The following is an 11,388-nucleotide window of genomic DNA, read 5'->3' as shown; positions in this document are numbered from 1 at the left end:
AGGTTATTGCCAACATAAGGCTGCATGTCATCGCTGGGTGTTGAAGATGAGCTTAACTGTAATGTTCGCTGTCGACGCTTAATTAATGTAATTTGTTCATCTGTTTTCTCTCTGTTGTTCATGTTCAGATGCAGGAGGTGATGTGATCTGTAGGACAGGGATATTTTTTTTTATCGCTTCAAGGGTGTTAGTACGCGTCTAATGTTGTGCTATCAGTGTTAGCTTTATTTACATACATGATCACGTTTACAGCTTCAGAATTATTAGTAAATATCACAAATACTGTATCGGTGAGTTTAATCTTTCGGTGTAAAGATTACGTTTGTCAGTGTTCTTCTGTTTTTCCATAGATAGATGAAATACTGACAGCAGAGCATTAGCAGAGAGACTAAATTAGCATCTTTGATTTCATACGAATCTGATGATTGTTGTAGAATTGATTATGTTTATAAACACTATTATTGGTGCAGTCAGTCCTTTAGAAGGTGTGATTGTATTACATAGAGCTCTTGAAGAGATATGAACGAGTTACTCTGCTACTTATATTTGTGTTTATGGTTCATGTCAGTTCATTTCCTGTTTACTATAGTACTGTGTCAGTTAGTCTCTCTCTCTGTGTTGTGTGGTGTTATATTAGACTCTTTGTCAGGTTTATTTAAGTGTATGACAAGGCATCTTGATATCCTTATATTATGAGATTCCAGTGGTTTTAACTCAGTGCCCGCTCTTATGTGTCCTGAACCGATCAATAACTGAAGACATTATATGTGTCACCTGGAGAAAGAAGATCATGGCAGATGACAAGGATGTCCTCCGAGATGTTTGGTTTGGAAGAATACCAGCCTGTTTTACAATGTCTCCAGAGGAGAGCACGGAGAGAGAAGCAGAACCATACTATGTAAGTTAAGACAATGTACACTTTCTTTCTGCTGTATAATGGTTAATTTGATATTACCTGACCTGTTCTCTTCTCCTCCATCAGCTCCTCCTCCCGCGGGTCAGCTACCTGACGCTAGTCACTGATAAAGTCAAGAAACATTTTCTCAAAGTCATAAAGGCAGAAGATGTGGAGGAGATGTGGTTTGAATATGAAGGAACGCCACTCAAATGGTGCGTTGTGTTGATAGTATGCTGCTGATATGTCTGCTGCATGCTTCGTACAGTGAAAGTTGTTAAAAATATGGTGTGTTAAAAATCTCAGATTTTTGATCAAAACTTTAAAACGTTGATGCAGAGTTTTCTGTTGGTTTTTCAAGGTTAAAATATTTTTTCTAAAGGTGCAAGCCTATTGACAACATTTTTTTGTTATAAATAAATTAATAAACCCAAAAATGTATAATTCAATATAATCAACACATTTGACACATAAAGTAATTTTTATTTGTATAGTGCTTTTCACAACACACATCGATTCAAAGCAGCTTTACAGAAAATCATGCTTTAACAGAAAATGAAACTGTAATATCTATAATGTCTTAGTGATCATTGTGTAGTTTGATTAAATATGATTGTAAATTGTGTAAATAAAATAATTAAATAGTAATTGTATTTAGAACCCCAGTGAGCAAGCTGAAGGCGACTGTGGCAAGGAACACAAAACTCCATAAGATGTTGGTTAATGGAGAAAAATTACCTTGGGAGAAACCAGACTCACTGTGGGGGCCAGTTCTCCTCTGACTAAATGAATATAATGCCAATATTAGTTATTTGTGTGCAGTGCAGGTCATGGTTTAAAATGAGTTTACTAAAGTAAGTGTTAAGGGCCAGTGTTTAAACTAAGATTTTTTATGAACTGTAAGATTAATGACTAATGTCTTTGCAGTTCATCCTGGAAGTTCACATAGATGCATTGTCCTTTGTTATTTGGCCAATGAAAGCTTTTGTTGGCAAATAATTGAAAGTCTATGAATTCTATTTTAAGAGTGTAGTCCATCATTAGACCAAGGTGATGCAGGCAGAGATCAGTGAGGTGCATCGCAGTTCAACCAGCAGGTCATTTCAGTGAGGTCTATGCTAAGTCCAAGGTTCAGGCAGTGGCATATGAAGTATCCCATGTCTTATGGTTGGAGTTGGCATCAGTTCATCCCCTGAAGTCATAATTTCATAAAAGCAGTATTTCTGAGGTAGAAGAATGCTGTTCTACAGACATTGGAAATTTGATTTTCAAAGGACAGATTGGTATAAAATATAACACCTAAGTTTTTCACTGCAGAAGACGATGTAACTACATCCATCGAGAGTCAAATTATATTTTAGCTGCTTATTTTTAGAGGTTTTTGGTCCGATAATTAGTTCCTTAGTATCGGAATTGAGAAGAAGGTAATTTCTCGCCATCCAATCTTTGATTTCATTGATACATTCTGCTAATTTGGAGAATTGTGAAATTTCGTCAGGTTTCAAAGAAATGTAAAGTTGGGGATCGTCGGCATAACAGTGGAAACGTATTCCACAATTCCTGATAATATCTCCCAGGGAAGGCTTATATAAGGAGAAAATCAGAGGCCCTAAAACTGATCCCTGTGGCACTCCATACTTAACTTTTGTTTGATTTGACAATTCATCGTTTACACAGACAGAGTGGTAGTGGTCTGCTAAATAGGACCTAAACCATGCTAATGCAAGTCCACAAATGACAACATAATTCTCCAGCCTATTCAAGAGAATGTAATAATCTATGGTGTCGAAGGCAGCACTAAGATATAAAAGCACTAGAAGGAAATGCAGCCGCGATCAGGTGATAAGAGCAAGTCATTTGTAACTCTGATAAGTGCAGTCTCTGTGTTGTGTTGGGGCCTAAATCCGAATGAAATTAATGCGCTCTTAAGTCCGCGTGGTGACATAGTGACTCACCTCAATCCAGGTGACGGAGGACGAATCTCAGTTGCCGCCGCATCTGAGACCGTCAGTCCACACATCTTATCATGTGGCTTGTTGAGCGTGGTACCATGGAGACCTAGTGCATGTGGAGGCTTCACGCTATTCTCCGCGGCATCCACGTACAACTTGCCACGCACCCCACCGAGAGTGAGAACCACGCATTATAGCGACCACGAGGAGGTTACCCCATGTGACTCTACCCTCCCTATCAATCGGGCAAATTTGGTTGCTTAGGAGACCTGGCTGGAGTCACTCAGCATGCCCTGGATTCGAACTCGCGACTCCAGGGGTGGTAGTCATGTTGTGGCTTTTGATGTTTTGATAAGTTTTGTTAGCTCTTCATGACCTATGACAGCGAAGGATTGAAGTTGCTCTTGAGGAAAATTATGAGAGACTGTTTTCTGTGGTTCTGTGACAGAGGATTGCATAATTCCAATTTTATTTTTGATTATTTCAATGTTATCAGTAAATAAATTCATGAAGGCATTACTATTGTGCTGCGACGGAATATCTGGTTCTGTTGAGGCTTTATTACTAACCAATTTTGCCACAGTACTGAATAAACACCTAGGATTGTTGTGGTTATTTTCTATGAGTTTGCTAAAATATGCTGACCTGGCAACTTTTAGTGCCTGTCTGTAGCTACAGACACTATCCTTCCATGCACCACGAAATACCTCTAATTTTGTATTCTTCCACTTGCGCTCCATTTTCCGTGCTGCTCTCTTGAGAGCATGAATGTGATCATTGTACCATGGTGCAGGGCTTTTTTCTTTAATTTTCTTTAATTGAAGGGGGGCGACACTATCAAGAGTGTTAGAGAAGACTGTATTTATATTTTCTGATATTCAAGTTCTTCTAGACTTTTTGGCTTACCGAGTATGTGAGACAATTCTGGAAGATTATTAGTGAAGCTATCTTTAGTGGTCGAAATAATAGTTTTACCTGAACGATAGCGTGGTGTAGACTGAGTGACATTCACTGATCGCAACACACAAGAGATGAGGTAATGATCTGAGATGTCATCGCTCTTTGCAGAATTTCTATAGTATCAACATAAACTCCATATTACAGAATTAAATCTAGCATATGATTATAGCGATGAGTTGGTCCTATCACATTTTGTCTGACTCCAAGAGAGTTGAGACTATCGATGAATGCTAATCTCAGTGTCATTTTCATTATCTATGTGAATGTTGAAGTGACCAATATATATCTATATACTGCAGCAAGGGCAAAAGACGACAGATAATTTTTTATTGTATCTGACAGTTCATATTAAGCATAATTAGTTCAAAAGTCTTAAACTTATATCCTGTCCTCTGAGTAACACCAAAAACTTCACTGTAAATTGTAGCAACACCTCCTCCTCGACCTTTCAGATGGGGCTCATGTTTATAACAATAACCTGGGGGAGTAGATTCATTTAAATTAATATATTCATCCGGTTTAAGACAGGTTTCAGTCAAACAGAGCGCATCCAAACAGTGATCTGTAATAATTTCATTTACAATTAGTGCTTTGGTTGAAAGAGATCTAATGTTTAGTTGCCGTACCTTTTTATGATGTTTATCTTAATTTTTTTTTTGTTATTTTCAAGTTTTACTTTAATCAGATTTTTTCTAAATGATTTAGGGAGTGGTTTGTGTTTGATCAGCCACAACATTAAAACCACCTGCCTAATATTGTGTAGGTCCCTCTTGTGCCACCAAAACAGTGCCAACCCACATCTCAGCATAGCATTCTGAGATGATATTCTCACCAATATTATACAGAGCAGTTATCTGAGTTACCGTAGACTTTCTGTGGACGGAAACGCCTTGTTGATGAGAGAAGTCAACAGACTATATATGTGTGTGTGTATATATATATATACTAACCATGTTTTTTGGCAGAATGATTATGATTTTTATTACCATGGTTTTGGTTTTCCTGTATTATTACAATGGTTTTACCACAAATATCATGGTTAAAATTTGTTCACTGTAGAAACACCATGGTAAATTCTGTGGTCAATACAGTTTTACTACAAATACCACAGTGTAACTATGGTTTCCGTAGTAAAACCATGGTTAATTTTCATAAGGGATGGATAAAGCTATTGTGAGGGAACGCAAAACTATTTTAGAAAATAAACTCCCTCCTTGTCCTCGGAAGGGACTTCATATCACTCTGTCACAGAGACTGGTAGTAGGGACATTTTATGCATGCTATTCCAAAAATCACTTGAATCACCTTTAATTATATAGTAATTTATATATTTTTTTTTTTTTTTCATTTCTAAAACTTTTGCACACTCAAATCATGGTAGCTGTATGTCTGCATGTCTGTTGTGGATAAATAGTGGTGTCCAGTTCTAGCTTTATGGTTTCATTATTCCACAAGGTGGCAGGAAAGATCAAGGCTTATACTGCACATGAGAACTTGCATTCACCTGGAGAGCTGTTTTTATTTCTGCTGTATATTGAGCTGTGAGGATGTGGCCTCAGCCAACCCAGAAAAACATCTTGTAAAGCCTTGTGTATCACTGTGTAGACTATACATTTTCTTTGACAGTTCTCTTCATTGTTTTTAAGGCACTACCCAATTGGTGTGTTGTTTGACCTCCATGCTTCAAACACAGCTCTCCCCTGGAATGTCACCGTGCACTTCAAGGTGTGTGGACCGCTTCATTCATTTATCATTCATCATTTACTTCTTAATATGTCACAGTAGTAATTGGTTTTGTTTTGTAGAACTTCCCAGATCAAGATTTACTTCACTGTCCGTCAAACTCTGTGATAGAAGCACATTTCATGTCGTGTATTAAAGAAGCAGATGCACTTAAACACAAGAGTCAGGTCATAAACGATATGCAGAAGAAAGATCATAAGCAGCTGTGGATGGGCCTGCAAAACGGTAAGAACTACCTTCATGTTCCCCTGTGTAATTTACACTTTACCTGCACTCTTTACACTTGTGGTTCTCAACTGGTTTTGCTTCATGACCCCAGAATTTACTTCAGACATCAAGTGTCGAACCAACACTGTACCAGTATGTACCATGTACATTAAAAAGCCTTCATCGCATGGCTGTATAAAAAGTTAAAAAGCTTTGTAAAAAGGATGCTATGGTTATTTAGCTTCTTTGGACTAATTTGACCATTTATCACCTTAATCTTATACCCTACTTTTGCAGCACTCTCTTTGTTGGATTTCTTTTTTTTTTTACCAACATATTGTCCCTAAATTGTCCTTAAAGGAATATTCTGTGTTCAATACAAGTTAAGCTCAATCGACAGTATTTGTGGCATAATGTTGATTGCCACAAAAAAAAAAAATTAAAAAAATAAATAAAAAAAATCAACATGTTCCTCCTTTCCTTTAAAAAAAGCAAAAATTGAGGTTACAGTGAAGCACTTACGATGGAAGTGAATGGGGCCAATTTTTGGAGGTTTTAAAGGCAGCAATGTGAAGCTTATAATTTTATAAAAGCACTTAGATTAATTATTGTGTATTATTTGAGCTGTAAAGTTGTTTAAATGTAAAGTTTACAGTCGTTTTTCGGTTTGTTGACATTACATCATCATGGCAAGTTGTAAAATTGGCCACAACTTTACACAGAAAAGGTTAGTACATGATTTTATCACATTAAAATCATGTTTACACGCATTTGTTCACGTCATAATACTTTTGAAACGGTGAGTATTTTAACATTTACAGATTGGCCCCATTGACTTCAGTTGTAAGTGCCTCACTGAAAACAAGATTTTTGCTTTTTTTAAAGAAAAGAGGAGCAAGTCATAATGATTTTTTGTGGTAATCAACATTATGCCTCAAATGCAGTTGATTGAGCTTAACTTGTATGGAACCCGGAACATTCCTTTAAAATGAAACATTGAAATTTTAATTATAACTACCGTGAACTGCAATAGCTAAAAGTAATAATACAACAGGCTGAACTGGAAAATGTAAAAATGTAAAACGGCAAAAAAGTGTTATTTACCATTCTAACACATGGAACAAACATTTGACCAAATATCGTTTTAGTTACTGTGACCAACTTATTTGTGCCAAAATACATTAGAATTTGTTTGTCATCAACTAAATATATTGCACACGTTTTCTCCTCCCCTGAAATTTTGTAAGCCTATTTATTGTTTTATACAAAAATGCACAATTATATGGTTAATTGAATTTTGTATTTGCATACAGCATTTTTTTCCCTTGTTGTCCCTATCAGAACATACCTGCGACCCACCAGTGTTGAAACATAGCTTTATATGCATTATCTGAACTCTAGATGTTAGTTTTAAATAGGGCTGGGTATTGATACAAATTTCCTAATTTTATTTGATTCGTTTCCAATTCACAAGCTCTCGATTTGATTCCGATTTTGAGTAAATTAGATTTGATTCCGATTCATTTGGGTTTGTCATTTGAAAGATTTCTCTCTCAGCTAATGTTAGTAATTATACAGGGGACCTTCTAACTTGGAACATAATGACATTTTTAAAAAAAAATTTCAAATAAATTGAGAATCACAATTTTTTGTTTTTGTTTTTTGCTTAGAATAAAGATCATGATTCTCATGATTCTGAAGAAAAAATGCTTATTTTAGTGATTTACAAAACCTGGACAAAAGTGTACTAAACAAAGAAACATGTAATTTACTAGAGGTTCTGAAAAGATTTTCTCTGCTTCAATCTATGCAAAAATACAATAAAGTTGTAAATTAAATATATAAATGTAAAATGTCATAAGTCCAAAAGAGGACGCAACAAATACATTATAAAACAAAGAGCACCTTGTTATTAATGCAATATATATAAATAAATAAAATAATTAATTAAAAATACTAATATTAATTCTGTTAAAAAGTGCATAAAAATAAATGAAACTATTTAGCCTGTTTCTCACATGCTAAGTTAAAAGCAATTCGAGTGATAAAAAGCTTCATTAACAGTTCTATATTAACTTAGTTTTGCACTGGTAGGCAAAAATGCAATGAAACACTGTTATTTTACAAATTAAAAACAAACAAACAATTTTTTTTTTTTTTTAAATTAAAACAATGAGTTTAAGTTTTTCAAGTTCAAAGTAATTTAGTGCAAAATGAAACTACTTTAATATTTGACAGTCTTTACTGTGTGATTTATTAGATACAGTTGTGCTCAAAGGTTTGTATACCCTGGCAGAAATGGTGAAATTTTGGCATTGATTTAGAAAAGATGACTGATCATGCAAAAAAAAAAACAACTGTCTTTTATTTAAGGAGAGTGATCATATGAAGCCATTTATTATCACATAGTTGTTTGGCTCCTTTTTAAATCATAATGGTAACAGAAATCACCCAAATGGCCCTGATCAAAAGTTTACATACCCTTGAATGTTTGGCCTTGTTACAGATACACAAGGTCACACACACAGGTTTAAATGGCAATTATAGGTTAATTTCCCACACCTGTGGCTTTTTAAATTGCAATTAGTGTCTGTGTATAAATAGTCAATGAGTTTGTTAGCTCTCATGTGGATGCATGGTACAAGATACTGAACCATGGGGAGCAGAAAAGAACTGTCAAAAGACCTGCGTAACAAGGTAATGGAACTTTATAAAGATGGAAAAGGATATCAAAAGATATCCAAAGCCTTGAAAATGCCAGTCAGTACTGTTCAATCACTTATTAAGAAGTGGACAATTCGGGGATCTCTTGATACCAAGCCAAGGTCAGGTAGACCAAGAAAGATTTCAGCCACAACTGCCAGAAGAATTGTTTGGGATACAAAGAAAAACCCACAGGTAACCTGAAGAGAAATACAGGCTGCTCTGGAAAAAGACTGTGTGCTTGTTTCAAGGAACACAGTACGACGATACCTGAACAAAAATGAGCTGCATGGTCGATTTGCCAGAAAGAAGCCTTTACTGTACCAATGCCACAAAAAAGCCTGGTTACAATATGCCCGACAACACCTTGACACGCCTCACAGCTTCTGGCACACTGTAATTTGGAGTGACGAGACCAAAATAGAGCTTTAAGGTCACAACCATAAGCGCTATGTTTGGAGAGGGGTCAACAAGGCCTATAGTGAAAAGAATACCATCCCCACTGAAGCATGGTGGTGGCTCACTGATGTTTTGGGGATGTGTGAGCTCTAAAGGCATGGGGAATCTTGTGAAAATTGATGGCAAGATGAATGCAGCATGTTATCAGAAAATACTGGCAGACAATTTGCTTTCTTCTGCACAAAAGCTGCGCATGGGACGCTCTTGGACTTTCCAGCATGACAATGACCCTAAGCACAAGGCCAAGTTGACCCTCCAGTGGTTACAGCAGAAAAAGATGAAGGTTCTGGAGTGGCCATCACCGTCTCCTGACCTTAATATCATCGAGCCACTCTGGGGAGATCTCAAACGTGCGGTTCATGCAAGACGACCGAAGACTTTGCATGACCTGGAGGCATTTTGCCAAGACGAATGGGCAGCTATACCACCTGCAAGAATTTGGGGCCTCATAGACAATTATAAACTAAAGGGAGCAATTCATTTATTTCTTTGTTGCCATGTTTTGTTTAATGATTGTGCCATTCTGTTATAACCTACAGTTGAATATGAATCCCATAAAAAATAAAAGAAATGTGTTTTGCCTGCTCACTCATGTTTTCTTTAAAAAATGGTACATATATTACCAATTCTCCAAGGGTATGCAAACTTTTGAGCACAACTGTATACATTAATACTGATTTGATTAAGTAAGAATGCCTAAATGCATATAACAGACAGCATGCAGCTTATATACATTTAGACACACACAGATCTAACATTTTGAAGAATTTGTCCCATCTGCTTATACATGTATGTTTTATGATCAACAAATCCTGGTGTGATCAGAGGAACGTACATTCTATCAAGTCTTTCTGCTCTCCTGATCTGGAATTTCTCATGCTTCTGTGTCGACCATTCTGGCTACCGAGGGAATTCACAGCGGCCATTATCACTGCTGTGTACATCCCACCCCCCCCCACAAGCAGACACAGACCGGGCACTCAAGGAACTGTATGGGATTATAAGCAAGCAGAAAACCGCACACCCTGAGGCCACGTTCATTGTGACCGGGGACTTTAATAAAGCCAGTTTCAAATCAGTCGCACCAAAATACCACCAACACATTAGTTTTAACACACGAGGGGACCGGGTTTTGGACCATTGCTACTCTCCCTTCTGGGACGGCTACAAATCCCTCCCCCGCCCACCATTTGGCAAATCGGACCACTCTTCCATTCTGCTTCTGCCCGCTTACAGGCAGAAACTGAAACAGGAAGCACCCGCCCTCAGAACAGTCCAGTGCTGGTCGGACCAATCAGACTTTACGCTACAAGACTGTTTTGATCACGCGGACTGGGAGATGTTCCGGTCCACCTCTGATGACGACATCGAGCTTTACGCTGATAGCGTAACATGTTTCATTAGAAAGTGCATAGAGGACGTTGTTCCGACCAGAACAATACGGATCTACCCGAACCAGAAACCTTGGATTAATAGCGATGATCACGCGGCACTTGAACGCGGAGGAGCATAAACAAGCCAGTTATGCCCTCTGAAAAATCAGAACAGCAAAACATCAGTACAGGAACAAGATTGAAGGACAGTTCAACACCACCAACTCTAGAAGCATGTGGCAGGGAATTAATATCATCACGGACTTTAAAGGGAATAAAAACTCCGCCGCGAACACCGCTGCCTCTCTCCCGGATGAGCTAAATACTTCTTATGCTCGTTTCGAGGGAAATAACACCGCCCTCGCCGAAGCTACAGAGTTAGTTCACTCTCTGTCTCTGTAGCGGATGTAACCCGATCCTTCCGACGGGTGAATATCCGCAAAGCCGCGGGTCCAGACAGCATTCCGGGCCGCGTCATCAGAGCATGCGCGAACCAACTGGCTGGTGTTTTTACGGACATTTTCAACCTTTCCCTCTTTTTGTCTGTAGTCCCCACATGCTTTAAAGCATCTACCATTGTGCCTGTTCCAAAGCAATCCAAAATCACTTGCTTAAATGACTGGCGTCCTGTTGCTCTGAGCCCCATTATCAGCAAATGCTTTGAGAGACTAATCAGAGATTACATCTGCTCTGTGCTGCCTCCATCACTAGACCCATTGCAGTTTGCTTACTGCAACAACCGCTCCACTGATGATGCCATTGCATCTACAATACACACTGCTCTCTCCCACCTGGTAAAAAAGAACACTTATGTGAGAATGTTGTTTGTAGACTACAGCTCAGCATTCAACACCATAGTGCCCTCCAAGCTTGATGTGAAACTCTGGGCTCTGGGCTTAAACAGCTCACTGTGCAGCTGGATCCTGGACTTCCTGTCAAGCAGACGCCAGGTGGTTAAAATGGGCAGCAACATCTCCTCATCACTGACCCTCAACACTGGAGCCCTGCAGGGCTGTGTTCTTAGCCCACTCCTGTATTCCCTGTACACACATGACTGTGTGGCAACACACAGCTCCAATGCCATCATTAAGTTTGC

General features: G+C 38.1%; 1 protein-coding gene across 3 annotated transcripts in view; it reads left to right on the top strand.

Annotated features, from left to right (window-relative positions):
- Window positions 1–11,388, top strand: part of LOC127453894 (autophagy protein 5-like) — a 54,589-nt gene continuing 43,201 nt past the window's right edge. Inside the window, exons 1-5 of one of the 3 annotated variants that reach the window (XM_051720652.1) lie at window positions 1–87; window positions 759–898; window positions 983–1,110; window positions 5,454–5,532; window positions 5,613–5,775. In XM_051720652.1, the coding sequence (XP_051576612.1) occupies window positions 791–898; window positions 983–1,110; window positions 5,454–5,532; window positions 5,613–5,775 (478 nt within the window). In that variant the 5' untranslated portion in view covers window positions 1–87; window positions 759–790. The other 2 variants (XM_051720653.1, XM_051720651.1) reach the window with 2 other exon arrangements.

The sequence above is a fragment of the Myxocyprinus asiaticus genome, chromosome 16 (genome assembly GCF_019703515.2).
Source record: "Myxocyprinus asiaticus isolate MX2 ecotype Aquarium Trade chromosome 16, UBuf_Myxa_2, whole genome shotgun sequence".
NCBI classification, from domain to species: Eukaryota; Metazoa; Chordata; class Actinopteri; order Cypriniformes; family Catostomidae; genus Myxocyprinus; species Myxocyprinus asiaticus.
This window is presented reverse-complemented; position numbering and strand designations above follow the sequence as displayed.